Below are 21,041 nucleotides of genomic sequence, written 5' to 3'. Positions count from 1 at the left end.
AGGTAAGATGGGATTTTTCTTTCCAGTCTGAAGACTTGTACAAAAAGGATTAATCCATGAAGCGCAGGACTGTGCTTAGACATTCTGGAAAAGCCCTTATACATCTAAGTGTTCTATGCTGTGCCTGCTTGTGTGAGGAGAGAATGAGGGCTGTGAAAATAAAAGTAGCAGGCATTCTGCAAGTGGATAAAGACCATAAAGATCAGGCAGGTTACATAAATGTTCAAAAATAGAATCCATGAGACAAAAGGGACACGTAATGCAACGTAACACTTCAGCTCATCAAGGCATCTTGTAAGACTGTCTCAACAGTAATTACTGGGAACATTACTTGTGTAGGCTTTGTTTCCTCAGAAGAGGGTATACTTCTATGACTGCAGCTTGTTTATGTTAGTTCGTCATTCTGTCCATCTTGTAATTACCTTTTGATGTTATTGGTAAATATCTGCCAAGTTCAGCACAAACACAAACCTGGAAGGTAATGGGGTTTGCAGAAGCTCCTGAGGACTATTCACTGGGGGAGAACTATTGAGTGGGATTAGTGCCTTGCTGGGGGCAATGCAGGCTGAAGGCAGCTGTCATATGTTCTGCAACCAGCTGAGTAGTCAGCAAGAGTGAACTAGCCAACTAGTTGGTGTCCATGTATCTTCAAAGTAGCCACAGCATGCATGGATGGGCACCAAGGTTTGTGAGAGAATTTTGTAGGAGACCTGTCTGTATGATAGTTTGCGTTAGGAAGCTGACCAGACTCAGGAAAAAAGTCTTCCTGAAACGAGGCATTTCTAGGTCCACTAGACACAAAGAATCCAATTTTTAATGAAGGACAGAGGTTGTCATGCAGCTACATGTTTCTATAGTCTGCTTCTAGCATTAGACATCTGCTAATAAGAGACATGCTGCCCTATGAAGGTTTTTTGGACTTGGAAATGGAGCTACAGATCAAGAGACAATAAGAGAGTGTTCCCTGGCAAGTAATGGCAAAGATGAGCAGGATTTGTGGGAGTGAGGGAGGAGTAACCAAGAGATTTTTTTGCACTCTCTAAATCTCCTTACAGGAGGAAGTTTGACTTTTTCTGATCTTCAATTTAACCTTTAAATTTGACTGAACAAATTTAAAGTCATCAAACCTTCCAACTCATCAGACAGTTGGAATGAAGCAGCATTCGGAAACACCCAAAATGTTAACCTTCATAATGAAATACACTCCATTCAATTCCTTTTGTATATCAAATATTTAATTTTTGTTGTCAAAACAGGAAGCCTCACAACTACATATTCAGCACAACACTTTTTTTTCTTTCTGCTGGCTGTTCTACTCTGTTTTAATGGTCTCCCTCTCCATGTGTTGGGAACCTCATTTGGGAAGAAAAAGTTTTGCTAATGTCTCACCTTGTTTTCAAATCACTACCAAGACTAGTTGAGGCAATGCACAGGCTAAATTATTCCTCTTGTTAGGGCAAACTTTTCTTAATGCACTCTACAATCACCTGGCTTAGCTGTCATGGCTCATGGACTTCCAGGTATTTGCCTTTTAAATCAGATACAGCGGGCTAAGTAACATCAATCTTGGCAGGCTACTTCTCTCTTGAGCTTCAGGAATAAAAACAGTTAGGAGACATGAACAGCCGTTTTTATCAAGTTAGATGAAGTCATAAGGAAACATCAGGCATGATAAAGTGTCATAGAAGAACATTAGAAGGAAAAAAGTTCAGAGAGAGACATGCCCTTGAAATTTCATTAGGTACTTTTAAGATTTAGTGAAACTAAGATATGAACCCTTCAGAAATCTATCTGTTTATCCTTGCACTTTAAGCAGTCTAAAATTTATTTCATATATGCTGTAAAGCATACATACACCAACTAGAGAAGCAACTGTGAGTAAATGCATATGAGAATCTGCTGCAAAGAATCACTAACAAAACATACATATGTATTAAACTGCAAGAGCAGGAGGTTCAGTTTACACACACAGTTGCAATACTGGGACTTTCATTCCCTTGTTCTCAAACTGAAGAAAAAAGCAGGGGAAAATGAAACATCTGCTCTTTTTTTTCCTTTTGTGCAATTCAAACTTCTTTGCCTTCTAACTTGAGCAGACTGTAGTTCTGTGTATAGCAATAGGCTTACAGATCAGAAAGGCAAAAAGCTATCTATTCTTACAAGCAATTGCACAAAACCAAGGCTGAATATCTTTATGGAGACAGGCAACAAATACCATGAACACATATGTACAAGCAACTTACCTCTTCTTTGACTGCTTTGCTTGTGTCTTCTGCTGCAGTTCCTGGTCTGTCTCCACAAGCAGACTGATTCACTGGCAGAAACCTGCACTGATAAAAGGAAGTCAAAACACAATGAGCACTTCAGGGTAGTAGCCGTGAGTGTCATAAGTTGGCAGCATGTATTGTAGAGCGTGTTTTAAGTGCTGACTTGGCAGTGCTTCAGAAGTAGGGAAATATTTGTGATGAAGTAGATCTTCCAGTTAAATTCACAAACCCAAAACGCACTATGGAACAGGAGAGTTTAAAAAATACCTACAAATCAGTGGTTAGGATATTTAGCTGGGACCTGGGTGTTCCAGCTCCCTGACACTGTGGCAGACCTTGGCCTGTGTTGTTGCCCAACTGAGAGGCTGCTCCAAATGTAGTCTTTTGGACTGAAGAGGAGAAAGTATCCAGCTTCTCTCAACATACTCTCTCAAGAACACTGTCTCTGCTATCACTTTTCATTTGGTTTACATTAACTTTAAGTTCAGCATTACACACAGACTCCTAAGTCTGTTTTCCAGTAAGCAGCACAACTCATGAAACCCATCTTATTCTACATTAGCCACTCAGATTTGACATGGCTTCTGCAGGGACCTTCTGGTGTCAAAGAAGGATTGAACACGACATTTAACCCTTCTCCCAGTTAGGTAACAAACAGGGATTCTTCTTTCTCCTAAGACATTTTCTGAAATGTTTATGAAAAGTTAGTATCTTTGGAGATCTTTGCCTAACTGCTGAATTAGTTGTAGTGAGCCTGGGGACTCTGTCCTCACTGAAATTGGTTCAATGACCATGGGTAGAAGGACACGTTCTACGTCCTTAGGCAACTGGGCTACAAAGGAGAATCTTCCTACATGAGGACCAGCCTTTCCAGCCAATTAACTCATAAATGTCTTCAGAAGAACTTGTGTTTCATCATGGGCTGATGAGCATTTAGAAGAACACCAAATTAAAGGGATTTGTTCTTGGGAACGTTATTGCATTTAACATGATGCCTTTGGGTGGCTGAGGGAGGAAAGGAGTGAATTAAGAACAGGATGTCAGTGCAGCCACAGTAACAGTTCTGCTTTATATGCAAAGCAGAGAACATTTTTTGCAATGGTGAAAAAGGTAATTTGGTAGTTTCTCAGGGAAAATCATTGTAACTTGGCTGCTCTGATGTCTCTAATTGACAATAACTTCCATCAAATCGTAAACTGATCAATCCGAAGGACTTCAGCAACATGCTGTCTAGTCCCCCATGTCTCAAGGTAGGATCAATAGCCCCCATGATGTTTCCAATGCTGCTTGCTCAACCTGTTTTTACTGATTTTCCAGAAAATTCAACATCCTGCCTCCATTACGCTCTCCGAGACTGTACAATAGCTACACAGCTGCAATGTCTTTCCTATGTGAATTTAGGGGATTCTCTGGCTTCTTTCAGGTGTATTGCTATTGCATTTCCAACCATAAGTATTGTGAACTCATAAAGTAGGTCTCAAGTCCTCATGCATTTCCCCTACAAGCAGTGAATTAGTTGAAGAACTGACTCTCTGGAGGGTATTTGGCCCCAGGAATTTGTATTGGGTGTAAGGCATGTTCTTATCTAGAGGGGGGCTGTTTTGTTTAGGTCAAGCTGTATTTACATTCATGGAGCACAAGGAAACAAGATAGGATTTAGCAGTGAGCTCAGGATATGAAACAGTCCTGTTGTTTTTCTTGGAAGGGAAAGGGACAAAAGCAGCACCAGCCATGGTTAATTTGTTTGGCTAATGAACCATTTTGCAGAGTAAGACACTGACCCTTTGGTCATATAGTGTCACCAGCGAACTGTCTTAGTGTAGCAGTTGTACCTGCTCTGGTTAGCACCCCAGACTTGACCCATGTTAATATTTGAATCAAATGGAAAATGAGGGTGTCATATGGAAAGGAAACCCCTAAATGCACTGTGTTTCTTTCCACAGTTAAGCTAATGACATTTAATTGTGGAGGGGCAGTGACCCATAATGCTGTAACCTCATAACCATGGAGGCTACCCTTCAAGTGAGCGTATTTCTGCAACAACTGCCTATTTGAAACAGGACTGATAGAGACAGAGCTCCTCCGGGACATTAAATAGGATGACAGCTTCTTCGGCACTGATTTCAAAGCAACCCTCCCCACTAGTGGGCGAAGTGATCTAAATACCCATGGGATGGAGATAATGGATTCTTTCTAGCAATATCTGGGTACTTTTCATTTAGTGTTCAAACCCCAAAGAGGATTCTCAGAGCCATGATAAAGGTTAGAAAAGATCAGCTCTGTGGTAGCCAGTAGCTTCCATGTGAAAAAACAGGAGATGTGAGATTCCTGTTGGGTTCAGAGTGTAACTTTGAACTGAAGTGTCCCACTGAATTGCTGTCACTGCCAAGATGAAATCAGCTCTTTTCTCCCACCCTGGTGAGTTCATGTACACAGATCCTGAAAGTATCAGCACAGATCAAGCCTGCCAAGATTTCTCTATCTCCGGGTTTGAACGCAAGTTTCCCATCTTCTAGGTGCATGTTTGAACCACATGACTAGCTACTGTTTTATGTTGGGTCCAGCCTCCCTGTGTCCCTTGCCCTTCGTCATGAAAAAAGTGAGCAGCCTTGTTTCAAATGAAGACAAACCATCTTCTTTTCATGAGTGAAGTTTTTAGTGTGAACTCAGTTTTTACTTTCTAGTCATTGTCTCATCTAACAATAAAAGTAACTAATAACATGACTGCTAGAATTAGTCTTGCCTTACACTGTGTCTTTCAGTAACTTTCAGTCCAATAAACTGAGAAATAATATGAATGGAAAATGTCTTGAGATCACTGATGGTGTCCAGAGAAAGTCAGTGCTTTCATTACTGTTAAGGTCTAAAGAACAGAACAGACTGCTAGAAAAAGCCTGTCTTCTGTTAGCAAAGTACAGTTATTGCAGAATCTATGCTGTATCAGTTAAAAAGTGACTGTTGACCCACAAGGTTGCCAGAAATTATGAAGTGCACCATCAGGATGCAAAAGGCATTGTAGTGACACATGGTGTGAAAATAGTGTCAGGAAGAACCTTCTATCTGACTCCAGCAGAAACTATCTGATGCAAAGTAAGGTTTTATTCACACGCAGTGAAAGCAAGTGTTATTTAATGAGTCAGGTATGGCTACTGGTTGTGGGTTAAGGATACTTCTGCATCAGGTCAATAATTTCATTGTATGCATGCAGAGGTGCATCCAATCCCCAGATGAAATCCAGATGTGCCCATTCAGGAATCCTCTTGTGATAGATGAGCCTCTTAATTTGAGACAGTAAAATTGCCACATCCTTGGGATCTGTGAGCAAGTCTTGTCCTCCAGTCCATACTGCAGTTGGTACAACCATCTGTTCTACATTGTAGAGAGGAGGAGTAGCCTGGAAACATGAAGCAGTACAGGAATTTATGTCCAGAAAAGCACAGCAAGCTTTAAACATGCATTTGGGGCTTTCTTCTGTCACTGTTCAAAGTAGAGGTGCCTAAACCAAACAAGAAGGAAGGGGCCCTCCTTGCCTTCTCTGTCTGCACTTGTGGGGATGGCCCAGTCAATAGCAAAGGCAAAGGAAAAATGCCTCCTGAGTTGACAAAGAATTACTGTTGGGTCTTTGTCCTCTCAGCTAGGAATTCATAGGGCAGGAACCTGAACCAAGATGGAAAGTGTCAGGATGCCTCTAGATAAACAGCCATCTTGATCCTTTTGGAGTATTGGTCAGTCCCAGAAGACACAAATGGTCTAGTTAGAAAACATAACACATGACAGGGATGAAAAGAAGCATGGAGTGACTTCTGTAGGAGGAAAGAGGAAGTAGCTTAGGACTCCTGAGTTTGGAAAATAGAGGCCAGAGCAGGGACAGGAAACGGACTTATACAATCACAAATGGTATGAAGAAGGAGCACAGGAAGTAATCATCCCATTACTTCTCATAACACAGAACCCAGAATGCATCCAATGACTTTCCAGAGGCAGGTGAATTCAAGACAAATCAAAGGAAGCTGTGTTTTATGCAAGCCATCATTAAAACATGTAACTTGTAATAACAGGCTGTTGTGGAGACCTAAAGGGTAGGAGGGTCAAGGACTGGAGCAGAGACTTGAATGGAGGAGAGGTTCCTCAAGGACTATTCGAGGACAAAGCCCTTTTGCCTCTGGCTGCCAGAACGTAAGAGTAGCTATTAGGTGTCCAGTTGCCCTCTTCCTAATATTGTTTCTCTAAGCTCTCAGACATTGCAACTCCTTCAATCATGCTTGGAGGCAAGATGCCTCTTTGGTTTTAGCCACTAAATGTACTCTTCTTTTGCAGAATAATTAGCTATCTTTCCTGCCCTTACTTTCTCTTATTCCTATTGATCATTTGACTTCCAAACTAGAAAGTAGCAATACAGATGGTGGCGGCTAAATTCATCTACTTGTATTCTGAAAATGTGTCTCCTACTACATCCTTGCTCTTTTCCTGTGGGCTCCTGTGTTGTCCAAGGGTGATAATATTGTTTCACCAAAACATACCTGTTCATATTTTTCCATGTTCTTCTTTGAACTGCCCCAGTCATAAGCTTGGAACTTCCCTGAATGGGCCTCCTAAGAAGATGAACAAGAGAAGGCTAGTTACAAAGTCATCATTCAGGAAGTTTGTGGGTTCTTCCCCTACTGAGCCTCTGACTCCCATTTAAAGCTTCAACAAAAGTTCTTCTAAGAGCAACGGAAGAGCCAACAGTAAATTAAATAAAAGTTTCAGACAGTGAAAATGAGTCAAATGTTTTTGTCAGAACCAAAAAAATCATTGCTCCTGCAGAAAGACCCAGGGATGCTCTCACAGGCAACTTGTTTTAGTTTGTAAAATTGCTATTAACAACTGCCTCAAGCAAGTTTCCCTCATCGCTGCTGCCATATCCTCTTCTGACAATCCTGTTGCCATCACTTAGCTCTGTGAGTGGCTCTTTCTTATGTTTTCTCTTCCCTCTCTGGTTCGGATACAGAAGTCACTATTTCTAGTTCATCCCTTGTGCTCCTTGGCTTTGCCTATAGTGTGGGCTGTTACTACTGTGAGAGGCACCATCAATGGGATCTTAATATTGAAGGTAAGGTGTCTATTAACTCCTTTAATATTAATAGTAATAACAACAATGACAACGAAGGCTTAGGAGTATTACTCCTGCATGTTTGTACTTGCCAGTCTGTGGATAGATGCTGAATTAAACCTAAGTCCATTTGCAGAGGTGCCTCCATTGTGCCTTTGTAACACTTTTTCTTTACAGGTCTAGGCCACGGTTACAAAAGCAACTTAATAAAATCTAATATTTTGCCTAAATTTGTGGCTGAAATTATTGTTTGATTTTGAGTAAATACCTGTGCAGATGTCACTCAAACATGCCTATGTGTTTGCTGTGTTGAAAAGTTCATTAACTCCCCAGCAAGGTCAGTGTGCTTGTAGCTGCTTCCTGCTCCACTGCGGAGCCTGCAGTACTGCCAGGGGACCTGCCCTGCATGCAGCATCTGCTGTGACTGAGCCCAGACTTCATGAATCCTGAAAGCATGAGCCCAAACACAGAAAGGCAGCTTCCCTCAGCACTGCTGCTGAGGATGTACTGTAAGTAAGGGTATAATGAGTCTAATAAATAGACAGACACTGAGAGCTTCGAAAGCAAGAGATGAAAATGCAAGGGCTTTTACTAGTAGCAAAGCAGCCTATGTCTTGCTCATTTTTTACCCCCACGTTGGAAACATAACCAGTTACTTAAGGTAAGCTCTGTACAGAAGTGTGGGCATCATTTATAAAACGTACTAAATGCATGATAAGAAGAGTGATATATAATCTGCATACACAGCTTCCAGCATACACATTTTTACACAAATATAGAATTCAATTGTTGGCTTCAAATGTACCTGTTATCACATACAGTATTTCTTTCCTGATGGCAAAAGAAGGATCAATGGAAGCCAGTGGTTTGAACCGAGATTTCAATTGCAAACCATAGGTTGCATGTGTTTCCAAGAAGTTAGTAATGGCTTTGCAATAGGATATCAGCTATAGCCCCTCTATACCATTCACCCAGAAGTGAGTATCTATTTTGTCTTCCAGGAGAACCTGTCCTCCTGCTAATACCTGACTCCAGTGGACTATGTTCTGCACAGAAGTTCCAGCAGGGGTTTGTGCAATATACACATTGATTCGGTTCTGAAAGAAAATATTCAGTGAGTATCCTCTTCCTCTCTTCTATTCAGATGTACACCAAAACATCTACCACAGCAGTGTAACGTATCAATAAAACTAACAGAAATTGGAGGGGCATGATTGGAGACTCCCTCAGTATTACTCCAGATGTGGCAAAGTGTCAGGTTTGGAGTAGCACTGAAAGAACAACCCTCAACCAGAACATTTTCCAGGATGACTGGGAATCTAAAAGAATCTAGCAGGTGGAAAAGGTAGAACAGAAAATCACCAATTTACACTCTGAACTAGGTGGCTTTTTTCAGGAGTTTGCAACAAATGTTGTGTGAGAGAGGATAGCTGTTGCCAGAGCAGCAAAAGGAACTGCAACTGACTGAGGAAAGGACAACTATTTGAGATAAAATACGTCATAGTCCTGTGGGCATTTCTTAGCAAGTTGCTCTGTGATCCTTCCTCAGAGAACAAACTCTGAGGCATTTTTTGGAAAATGCTGGGTCAAAATTTTGATGCCTAGAAGGTTTGACCTACAGCTGTATATAGCATGAGGTACCCAAGTATGTCTTAACCCACAGTGCCTGCTAACCCTCCCTCAGGTACCCTGAGGTATCCTGTGCCTCTGAGTACATCTCTGATGGTCCAAGGGACCCTGTAATGTGACACTGACTGATTCACACCACAGAACAGAAGGTAAGTTTTGAGAGCAGAAGCTTAAACTGTCAGTAGAGCTGGTAGGAGTTATACATACCATGTCAATGTTTTTCAGGTTACAGCCACCCAGATTGCAGAAGACACTTCTACAAAGCCTGGCAAAACCTCGGTGACTGCAGACAGGGACTAGTAGCCTTCTTAGATGTTTGGTCTGGGGAAGGAATTCTCTCTTGCCGAGAAAACCCTGTGAAATACAAAGGTAACATTCATTTAAGAAAGTACAATTGTACATTGTGTTGTTGTTTTTAAAGGTGTTTTCATCCTGTTCCTCTTCTCTAGCACTTTCAGTGATTCCCACTTGCTCTTTCTTCATTTACGAGATTATGTTCCCACAAACAAGAGAGAAATTAGGTGTTTTTCTATTGCATCAGCCTACTCGGGCATTACTTAATTTGTGTTTACATCACTTTTAATGAAGAGATATGTTAAATGTTAACTCCGAGTCACATTTTAGCTCTAAGCTTGCACATCAGTTGTGGCTTTGTCTACAGGAATCTTGGAAACCTTTGAGGATCTGCATCTCTGTACCTCTCTGGCTGGCCCATCCCAGTGCTGCACTATTGCCCAAGATAAAAAGTTTCTCTTCATGTCCGGTCTGGACTTCCAAAGGCTTCAGTCATAAGGTAAACCTACCCACATGCAAATGAGTAGATGTTCTAAAGCCCTACACTTTCTGTTTACCCATTTTAAGAGCTGAACAAACAAGTATATGGTTAAACAATTAAAACCAAGATATCACATACCCTGAGCAGTTTTTCAGGAAGGTATAGAAGTTTTGTTGCTGGGCTTCTAGCATACTTAATAGTAGTGACAGGTGCCAATGCAAAATAGAGTTTGATTTTTTGAGCCAGCTCTGGCATTGTTGAAAATGCAATGAAAGCTGAGAAAACAAAACAAAACAAACAAAAAAAGGAGATTAAAAAAAATTATTTGTACATTAGACTGCTTTCAGTATTTATAAATGCTAAACCTACAAGCAGCCTTGTTAGTTGTTCAGTCAATGGTTCAGCCCTATTTTCCATGCGTTACCAGCTTGTAGTTTTATTTCCTTCTTCAGAGAGAAATTTCTTTCTATATTTTGCCTTTGCAGCTTTCTTCCAAGCCCATTTAAACATAAATGCACACTTCTGATGTGCATTCATACATTTCATATACTGTTGGGAGGAGCACTTGTTTTTCTTCCGGTAAATACAATTATTATTTTTTTTTTAATGTGTCTTGTTCAAACTAGCCAACTTCTCTTTCTGGACTCTTATCTTCCTATTTTGTTTATTTTGGTCAACTGACCATCTGCTGTTGGGCATACCCGTGCATCTTGGAAAGAAACAATTTGCATGGTCCACAATAATTTCCAGTGTAATTCTAAGTTGATAGACTTACAGCAGCCGTGCATTTGGCCCTTTATATTTTATTGTCTTTATAATAAATTAAAAATGCCTACATGCTGAAAACAGCTAATCCTGTGTTTTTCACACATGAAAAGAGTTAATGAAATCCCTAGGTACATTCAGTATTTCAAATCACATTTTACTCCTGTTTTCCTGAAACATTGGTCTGTTGTGTGTAACTTACCAATGGTAGTACCTTGTGAATAGCCAATATAGTACAACTTTTCCTGTCCTGTTTTCTCCACAATGAAATTTATAGCTGCTGGAAGATCAAACTTCGCCATCTCATCAAAACTGCAGGCAAGAGATAGAGAGGCATACATAAATTAAAAATCCATTTGAATTCACGTTTTTATTGCAGGCTTGTCAGCAAAGAAACAACATGAACCATTTAGTGAATCATTCAGATATCTTAGGTTCTGTGTTTTTCTAGAAATGACTATGGAAGACACTATACGAGGTTTTCTGGTGTACTTTCTCCCTTGACATCAACAGAAGGGCTGTAAAATCAAGAAATATCAGTTTGAATTGTAATGGTCCACACAGAAGGAACGGGTGGTGATACAGTAACAGAGCTCCATCCATGGAATCACACATTTTATACAATTTGGTGTTAAAGATCTATTTTAAAAATCTTCATTAAAATAAGTGTAGAAATGATTTACATTTTCTCCTTCTGTGATTTTAATGTTATTGTACAGACTAGTGTTTCTAAGTAGCCTCAAAAACTGCCTCCAGACCTGAGGAGTGGCTTGGACAGGACCTGTGAAGGTTCCTCTGAGTTGCCCTGCTCCTATATCTCTAGTTTGAAGAATTTTTTCTAGCAGTAATTAGAGTAAAGTAGTATGCACCATTATTGAATTTCACATGCGTGTATAGGGGCACCTCAGCAAAAGTGAATGTAAAGAATGCTTTTTAAACAGCAGCATATATAGATCCCTGATTTACCCAGGTTAAATAAATAGGCAATGGAGATGGCCTTCAGTGGTTCAGTCTACCTGAAAGCCCAGAATTCATCTTGGTCAATGGAATAATTCTGATGTTTTCTGGACCAGCGATTCCCTCTGCTATTTCCCATCCAAACGTCAAAGCCAGCATCAGCTAGTATGAAGCCCAAGCTTTTGTTGGGCAGGTTTGTGAGCCAGTTACTAGCATCTCCCAATAATCCATGTTGGAGAAATACAGCAGGTTTCAAAGCTGAAAAGTAAATCAGAAACAAAAGAAAAATTCATAAAATTTCTTGATTTTCTGGTACTTCAGGGACTTACTGTCTCATATTCAATATTGGGATTTATTCCTGCACCGACTTAAAGGAAGACAACTAATCGTAAGAACAAAACATCTCTTTCTGTAAAGAGAGAACTTCTTCTAACCTTCTGTCAAGATTTATGAAAAGATCTGGCAGACACCAGCAAAAACTAGCTTGGCTCCCTCTGGTCATTGTTTGGATAGGTCTACCGCATTAGCGTGAGATTCTCAACACTGATATATAGAATGAAGGTGTGGGATTGTTTGCAGAGCTTTCCTTCACTCAAAATCTGAGTCAGTCACTGATATTAACCAGGTGTAAGCAAAGCCAAAGCAAAATTAAAAGCTGGAACAGCTTTCTCAAAACACGTGGATTGGACAGATTACAGCCTTTACCTTATTTTTTTTTAACTTTTCTTCATCAACTCTTATTATGAGGATTGTGCTTCATATTGTAGTGGATATTTATTATAAACAGGTGTACTTGATGTAAATCATGTTGATATTGCAGGCTGTTCAGTGCAGCCAAAATTCTCTGCTAAAATGTCACTTGCATATACAAGCTCAGATGGACATTGTATAAATCAAAGGTGTCTTTTTCCAGAACATGCCCCATCTAGGCTGTTTTTGTCTTATGTTAAAGGATTGTACCTGGGTTTCCCTGATTCTGTGTACCATAAGGGATTCTGTTAATGGTAATGATATAACCATCTTCTGTTGTCACTTCATACTCCTCACTGGGGTATCCTTTGTAAGTAATGAGCTCATTCTAGAAGAGAAAGTACAAATGCATTTACTTGCAGAACTCCATTTCACATATTATATGTATAAGTTTCACAATGAAGAAGTGTTAGAGAGCAGATACACCAAGGGATTTAGTCAACATATAGCAAGAATGTGAATAAAGCAATATCAGACTAGATATTATAACCCTAAAACTATAACAGATTTCCTCCATTCTTCGTGTTATATCCAGGATTTGACTGTTCAGTTAAAATATGTTATTAAAAAGACTGTATTATACTACCAACATACAATCACAAGCCCTTGCGTTCTGGTGATACAAGAATCACTATAACCTTATAGCAGGAGTTTTGATTCCCACAGCTGAGATGAGGAGCTGCCTGGGTGCATGCTCCTGATCTGCTGCAATGAAAAGTGAAACCAGTTTATTTAAACTACCTTCAGAGAAATCCAGAGAGCTTCACAACTGCCCTTTTGTGAATGGCAGATCTGCAATGAGTACCACTAAAAAATTGACTGTATTATGGAAAACACAGGAACACCCACTTGCATAGTCACAAGGGAAATCACTGCCACAGCTGATCTTAAGCTCTGAAATAAATATTATTTTTGACCTGTAACATTCAACTTGTTCTGTTACAGAAGTGGACTGTTTTTTTATAACTTGTACTAAGAGAATTACTCAATGTAATTTGTCATAAACCCCAAGATTTTAACAAGTGACTAAAAATCTAAACAAACTTGAATGGCCAGAGCTACTTTTCTAAAAAGCTGGCCATTTCTGATCTAAGATGGTCATTCCAAAAAGGAGAAAACATAAGTCATTGGTTATTTAGAGCCGCCTTTGATGACAAAATGCTGACATTCGAGATAGTTGTTTTTCCAGATAGGGGAATAGTACCAGCAAGAGCAAACTGGTAACTGATATTTAAAAGGAAATAAACTCTGCAGATTTACTAAGGAAAGGTGTTTACCTTAACTTCTTTAAAACATAAGAGGTGCTCTTACACATGCAGAAAAGAAGAGAAATCAGTAGTATATAGAGTGATTAGAGAGGATGTGTTAAATAAAGGTAGCTTATCTACCTTGTTATAGTATTTCCAACACCTAGAAACCCCTCTGCTGTGAGACATGAGTTCCTTCCATCCCCAGGTCACTCTGTTGAGCAACTTACAATATTCATAAATGCTTCAGGATCCACAGCTCTCTGCATTCTCCTGAGTTCTTCTGAATAAGTAATTCCTTGAAACAAGTATGTCACAGCAACAAACAGCCATATCTTCTCTCTGGATAAAACAGTATATTTATCTGTCAGTAAACCTGATCTTCACTTGTAATCCAGACAGGTTCAGTGATTTTCTGATGAGAGAAGTGCTCCCTAATACTAAATGGACCTAGTCTGGTACTCCCTAATTGTTAATTAAATAGAACAAAGTTGACTTTAAAAACCTCTCAGAGGGGGTTTGGCAGTAATCTGGGTTCTCTGCTAAGGTTTAGACTAGGACACTGCTCTGAATCAGGGAAAAAGTGTCAGTGAATCTAAGAAAAGGAGCAAAGCTTTTGGATAAATGGATTTTACTCATTCTTCTGAGAAGCAAGTCGTTTGCATTACCATGCCACATATTTGTTCTGTAGATTAATTAGCAATCATTTCTGGCTAACTCTGGAGAACAATGTGGTTATTGGGCAACTCGTAACTAAATAAATCATTGTCAAGATGAAGTTTTCAAAGTGGAGACAAACAAGCTGTTGAATAGTTAACTGAATAAACAAAGATAATTTAAAATAAACATATAAAAATCATATAATTAAGAACTTAAGAACCTAAATAAAGCACATATTTATAGTTGACTAGCATAATTTATACAAAGCTGATCAGTGGCAAAATATACCCATTTCATAGGATGAAGATGAAGAAAGGAAAGGAAAGCTTTGCTAAATGTAATGATAGGTAGAGACTGTGTAGGGACATCCAGTTTTGTTCAGGTAATGCGGAACAAAAAAACCTGAGAGGAACCTAGCCTGCTTATCTACACACACAGCAGCTCCACATTCTGTGAATATCTTCATACTCCTAGCTCAAAGAAAATGCAGAGTGGTTGAATTACCATTCCCTCTATGCCATGCAAACCCCTGGAGACCATGTCTAAACCTGTATTGTCCCAGTGACAAAGCTCTAAGATAGACTGAATTAGCTAACAAATCTACTGCATTTATGGTTTTCCCAATTAACAAGATTTTGTAACTTTTCCTCCAAATAATATGAGTAGCTTATCTTCTGTTATCACAGAACAATTTATATTCTAACTTTCTAACACTACATTCTGATATAATCCATATCTTGAAAATATTTGGCTCCTTTTGTAGTAAAAGGAACAGACATTTTATAAACTTCTTTTTGCTGATCTTCAGTCTCCTTTCTCTTGGTTGGAAGTCACGGCTCTCTTATTCCCACAGCTGGCATTTTCCAATGCTTCTCCAGTTATTGCAGAGTCACCTAAATTCAGGCTGCATGAGTCAGGCTACTCCTCTTTAGCTGAAATAAATCTTTCAAGAAATAAACATCCTTTCATCTAAGTAACTTACAAACAAAACAATATAACAAAACGTATTTGTTCTCAAATAATATAGCAATTCCTCAAGCAGAGGTTTGATGCCGCCTTTTGCAGCTCCCACAAAGCCTTCACGAGTTTTGGGTCAGAGAGAAGTTAAAGCGTTACCAACCTTGTGCCAGAAATCATGTGTTTGGCTGAGAGACTGAGATGAGAGAAGAATGGAAATTCAGTTCCCGGGTGTTTGGAAGCAGTGCTGGGTAAAGACAGCAGCAGCACCACGGTCATGCGCTGTTTTTGTCCCCAGACATGCAGCACCTTGACAATAAACATCTATTTCTTTCCCACTCCCCCTTCCTTCTGCTATCACTTGAGCTTTTCCCTGTGGTAGCACCAGAGAGAGGCAACTCCTTTTATTCTCAAACATCCTGCTTTTTGTCTTCTTCACCACCACAGCTATAACAAGGCTCTTTTTACTATCACAAATTGCTGGATTTTTAAGGAGAATACCAGTCTCTGTGGAGGGGCAGTGCAGGATTAGGAATTTTTAAAACAAATATGTTAATAGATATGTCTTATCATACCTAATGAAATTGTCGATAAACCTGCAACTATTTTCTCTTCTACTAACAACCTGCCAATTTCAGCTTTGCCTGTTATGTGGAAAGGATGGAAGGAACTTTGACTCTTTGATACTTCTATAGATGTTATTGCATCTATTTGTCTTTTATTCTTTTAATGTTGCTGTTCTGTAAATCTACAATGTTGCAGGAGTAGTTTCAGGAGATTTTCCTTTGTTAGTGATATATCACCTCTAAAATGGCACTAGAATAAAATGGATATTCCCTAAATATTTAGTTATGAAACTAGAATGCTTTTCTATATGGACCCAGGAAACATTACCGTTTGTCTCAGTGGTCTCAAGCATACTGATTGTTGTTCAGTATTGCCAGCAGTAGCAATTAGGTAGGTTTGAACAGATTGTTAGTTCTTCAGGATAGTGGTCTTTGTAAGGGTCCTTTTTTTTTGTGGAGTACAAGTATAATGCAGTTCCCTAACTGGCATCCTAGCTATTACTATAATACAAACTTTGCAGAAGTATGATTGCAACTTTTTTTTGCCCCTCCTCCTCTCCCTCCACTTGCATATTCTGGTAAAAAGTTGGTGGACTCTGCATTCTGTCTGTTCCAGCTTGATATTTTTAAACCTTGAATTTCTGTTTATATCATAGCTCATATACTTTCTCCTTGCAATACTGGCTCTAGTTAGGACCAGATTTATTTAATGTATCCTCAGAAATTATTTTCTTTAATAGTTACAGACCAGAAAGAAATATGAAAGAAAGACTCAGAAGACCTGTTCCTACAAGAGAAATATAAAGGTCCAAGTTCAGGTTCTGGCAGGGAAGTAGGAGAAGAGATTATTTCCAATGAGCTGATTTAGAACGTGCTTCCAAATATTGAGTACTTGTGGGTTTGTTGTTGTTGTTGTTTTTGTTTGGTTGTTTAGGTATTTTTTCTCGTTTTTTTTTTTTTAATCTTCTGTTTATTCCCTTTCATATACTTTAATATCTTCATCTTCCTTCTAAGAAAAGCAAGTTTTCTCCTTTTTAAAATCCTAGTGTCTTTCAAAGCACAACATGAATTCTACAAGTGAACTGTTTAAATACGTACTTGCCTTCAAGTGCTTCATGCTATTACAACTGTTTAAATATGTACTTGCCTTCAAGTACTTCGTGATAGTCTAACTCATTAAGATGTGCTATTAACTTGCTCTGAACATAGCCAGCTTCATTCTATAGTGTAAGGCAATGCTTCATTGACAAAAAGACCTCAATAAAACCATATTGAGTAAAAAGGAGAACATCTAAATGGCATAATATCATAAACAGTGAACTAGTGGATGAAGTCATCATTGCGATTGTTTGAGATGAGTAGAAAGAAGATGAAGAAGGGGGAATGTTAGGCTGATTTTTTTAAAAAACAGACACACACATTCTTTTGTAAGGTCACGCGTTTCAGGGGAACTTACACTCTAAAGAGGTGTAGAATTCAGTGGAAATACTTAAAGGTTGAACTGTTGCCATCAGAGGTGTGGCTGCAGCTTCACAAATATGGCTATACGCAAATTAACTTTTTTTAGTTTAGGTGCAAGGGCACCTAATCAGTCTAGGTGCCCTTGCATAAATAAGTGCCTTCGTATAAATTGTTGACTACATGCTCCATATATGAAATTTCACCTCCTTCCAGTGCTCTTTCTGGATAATAAAACCCAGCAATGCACAGGAGATAATCCCTAGCATTTTGGTGTTTTCTGCAAACTCTTTGCTCTCCTCATTACCTCTGGCTTCAGGAATTAGACCTGGCTCTGAAAGTGACTTAAGAATGGAAGATATTTGCAAACAGCTGAGTATAACAGTTCTTCATGGGTCAAGTATGTACTTTCGGCTTCTTCATCCATCTAGTATACATAGTTATCAGAAATATTTGCTATTTTGAGCACGTTGAGGAGGGCCTTTACAGGAAGGCATGCTTTACTGCGAGACAGACTTGTTTTTGTGCAAGATGCCAGCCAGGAGTCTGCAAGGGAATACACAACAGCAAAACCAGAAGGAACCCCTCCATGCACTCACATGGCTTTAAAAATATTTCAAGACATAACAGTGTAAGCAGTTGTTGAGAGAGAGCAAAACACTGACAACTAAGAACGGGGTCTAACAGTACATTCTCCATGGCACCCCTGGGACAATACCTGGTTTCTGGCAGTGTAGGTGCAATGCCTGCCCTCAGCCACCTCACCCCACGCTATTGCCTTTGCTAGGGCACTGTTGGCTCCCAGCACAGCCATGTCTGGGGGCTTAAGACATAGCCCCCCCGTCCAGCAATGGCCCCTACACCCACAAACAGTGAAGGAAACCCCTCCAATGGAGTTCACACACAAACAGACAGAAGTGCAAAAGCATAAAGCACTAGTGAGAACAAGTGCTGGTTAGGTGAGAGATTCTCCTCAACTCTGTCAGGCCTACAAAAATATTCCTGGTGCTCATCATCAAGGCAAAATGAAACGGGCTTACCTGGAGGATTTCCAGCAAAAAGGCTGAGAAGCACAGTATTCTCAAGTGATGAGTGAGGTAGCTCTGAGTTGGCACTTAATTACGTAGCTTTCGTGTGATAAAGGTAAAGTAAGAAATCTCAAAAGGAAGGGCTCAGGAGGGACAGAGAGGAGTGCATGCCTGTCTCTTCTGCTCATATTGCTGACACTTTGTCTGGGGATGTCAGGCAGCACTGCCCTCCTGTCCAAGCCTCTTAGAGCCTGAGTCACTTGTAGAGGGGCAGCTCAGCCCTGGCCCCTCTGTTGTCTTATCCAAAGGAAACACAACTCCTGAAAGCAGGAATAATTTCCACAGGACTTTTTGGCTGATGCTGAAGTTTGTGAAATGTATGCAAAACAGGATTTCTTCATCTCTGAGGGTGGGTGAAGATGAAGTGTCTCTTGCAATTCATTAGCTTTGCATAACCGTTCAAATTGTTTTTCCCCACAATCCACAGGTAATTCTTTTTATCTTTCTGCTAATTTTGTAGTAATGCATACAGCAATAACGCATCACTCCCATATGAATCGACTGTAACTAGGAAAAAAAGGGAATTCACACATCTGCATACACATGCATGGAGAGCTGAATTAAGTACAGTTCTTTGCTCTTGCACTTGTTGCTAAGTGAGAGTCTTGGGAGTGTGAACTCAAATCCTCTGGCAGAAGAACTAGGACCTGTATGAGCACTAAGCAGGAGTCACACTCAGGGTGCACCAGTCGGAGCTAGTCAACGTGCACCAGTCAGTTCTGCTGAACGTGTGCCATTAAGCACTGGTAAGCATGCACTAATGAATGAGGCTGGGTTGGGTCACACAATTTACTCCGGTCAGTTTTGTGTTGGCATCCACAGGAGCTACTCAGCTAATTTTAAGAATGGTTTAAAGGGTCTGTGGGCAGAGTGGCTTGTGTTTTTCTTAAAGCTAAGAATTAAAGTAACGGGTTTACCCTGAGACAGAAGGAGAATACTGGGGGACGAGAGGTGGCATCGCAAAACCTTCGTCCTCTGTTCAAACTGGGGTTTTTACATAGCCATAGCTGGGCTGGGCTGGGGTTGAGTTGGATGCAGCCCAGAGTGGGCAGTGAGCTGAGGTCAGGGCTGGGCCCTGAGGTGGCTGGCAGCTGGGACTGCTGGCTCTCTCTTCCATGAACCCCTTTCTCCTTGCCTGCTTTCTACTGAAAAATGATCTTCAAATATGAATTCCATTACTAATTATCTCTGTCATGGCTTGTTGAATTTTTTCATGCGTAAAAACTGGCTTCCCAGTAACTTTTGCTATGTCAAAAGCTTGGATAATCATAGCTCTGTCTTTCAAATTGTAAAGTTCTTTTTTTTTTCCTTTTACCTTTACACACAGTAAGAATTTATTTTGAAACAGTGAAGGTATAGCTAACTCGTAGATCTGTTCCTTTTTCTTTAAAAAGCAAAGATACAGTTACCGATACAAATTGCTGGTCTGCTCTGAGCATCAACATGAATTTTCCCACATAAAATAAAATAATAAAAAAATCAAATAAAAATAATTACAAAATGAAGACAATTACTTTGCACTTAGAATATAATTTTTATCTTTAGTAAGGAAAATGGAACACAAGAAAAGTGTTTTAACCTTAACTATAGAAACGCACTTTAGATAGCAAAGCTGTGTATCAAATATAGTCTGTGTTTTCGTTAAAAGTTTTCCCTTACAAAGACAAAATTCATCTGCTGACCCCAAAGTGAGACTTTTAAAAACCAAATGAAGAGTCCACACATTCTATTATACTTATGTCAACAATGTTTCATTCTCTTGCTATGTGAAGGAAGTTTACTTCTAAAATGTTAGTGCCAACACATAGTTTTGCAACACTGCACAGAAACAGGACAGATGAAAGTTTCAAGCTCTGTTCTATTTGATGGTTGCACTAGACTTTCGAAGTTTGCATTAAATAAGGGAATATTCTTTCATCAGGCGAAGTAATATCAGACAAGGGCATCATTCTTGCCATCACAAAGGAAATTAATGTCTTTTGCATGCTTGGGGTTTTGCCTTTGTTTTGGAAGCATTTTATGAAGTGCCTTGATGCAGGAAGATCCCTTTGCACAGTGATCTTCTGGCTGTTTCGCTCCCTTGGAGCAGGTAGAAGTGGCCATCTGAAAATGGGTGAATGCCCACAGTCTGTATAGAACCATGACATGTCTCTCAGCAGGAATGTCTTATTGCTCCATGCTCTCTGCTAGTGGGGCTGTCAATCTGTAGCAGAGGAGCTTTAATGTTTAGAGGAAAAACAGGTCTGAAAAGTCGGTAATTTGTATTTTACTTTAGAAAGCTAACAGGAAAACTGGTCACATATTCACTGCCCAAAAAGTTGTGGTACAGTGATGCCCAGGCTGATTCTGATCTGAGCTGGTGGCATCCCTATAGAGCAACGTACAGAGGTGCCAGTTCAGACCTGGCTCCAGCAGAACCACCTTTTTGTGTCCATACTCCTCACACTTGTGTGGGTCTGTACCCCTTGCACTGCACCTGCGCCTCAGCTGGCACAGCTGGGCTGGCGTCCCCCTGCTGCCTTCCCTGGCACCACCGCGGCACTGCTCAGCCAAATCGCTCTGCTCTTGTTGTAGCCACAGTCTCAGCTGGGTCATCCACACATCTTCAAATAACTGATGTCTGGGTTTAACAAGTAGGACACTGAGCAACTTATCACTGCTGTGAGATTCTGCCCAAGTCATTTTGACCTCCAGGGCTTTTGTTTTCCTCTTGTTGTCCAGCTGGCACCTCCAGCTATGAGAATTTTGTGCAGACTATCCCTAATACTTCTCTGAACAGTGTCTAAAGGATATTTTAGTTCAAGCTGTGTTCCTGTTAATCTGAATGAAT

General features: G+C 40.0%; 1 protein-coding gene across 1 annotated transcript; it reads right to left on the bottom strand.

The window, feature by feature from the left end:
- Positions 1-5,427: 5,427 nt before the first annotated feature.
- LOC135990671 (lipase member M-like) lies at positions 5,428-15,279 on the bottom strand. Its single transcript, XM_065638559.1, has 10 exons — positions 15,263-15,279; positions 13,713-13,824; positions 12,446-12,563; positions 11,545-11,743; positions 10,731-10,840; positions 9,902-10,038; positions 9,196-9,342; positions 8,385-8,456; positions 6,788-6,859; positions 5,428-5,661 (listed from the first exon to the last, which is right to left on the bottom strand). The coding sequence occupies exons 1-10, from the start codon at positions 15,277-15,279 to the stop codon at positions 5,428-5,430; spliced, it is 1,218 nt and encodes a 405-aa protein (XP_065494631.1).
- Positions 15,280-21,041: the final 5,762 nt, after the last annotated feature.

This window comes from Caloenas nicobarica, chromosome 7 (genome assembly GCF_036013445.1).
Source record: "Caloenas nicobarica isolate bCalNic1 chromosome 7, bCalNic1.hap1, whole genome shotgun sequence".
Taxonomy (NCBI): domain Eukaryota; kingdom Metazoa; phylum Chordata; class Aves; order Columbiformes; family Columbidae; genus Caloenas; species Caloenas nicobarica.
Note: the sequence above shows the minus strand (reverse complement) of the source record. Positions and strands in the feature narration are given on the sequence as shown.

What these genes read in the sequence shown, in the direction of transcription:
- LOC135990671 (XM_065638559.1), bottom strand. An exon ending in ACCTGAAAAACATTGACATG is followed by an intron (nt 8,457 to 9,195) that starts GTATGTATAACT and finishes ATTTTCTTTCAG; the next exon opens with AACCGAATCAATGTGTATAT. An exon ending in ACATAGTCCACTGGAGTCAG is followed by an intron (nt 6,860 to 8,384) that starts GTATTAGCAGGA and finishes TCATCTTCTTAG; the next exon opens with GAGGCCCATTCAGGGAAGTT.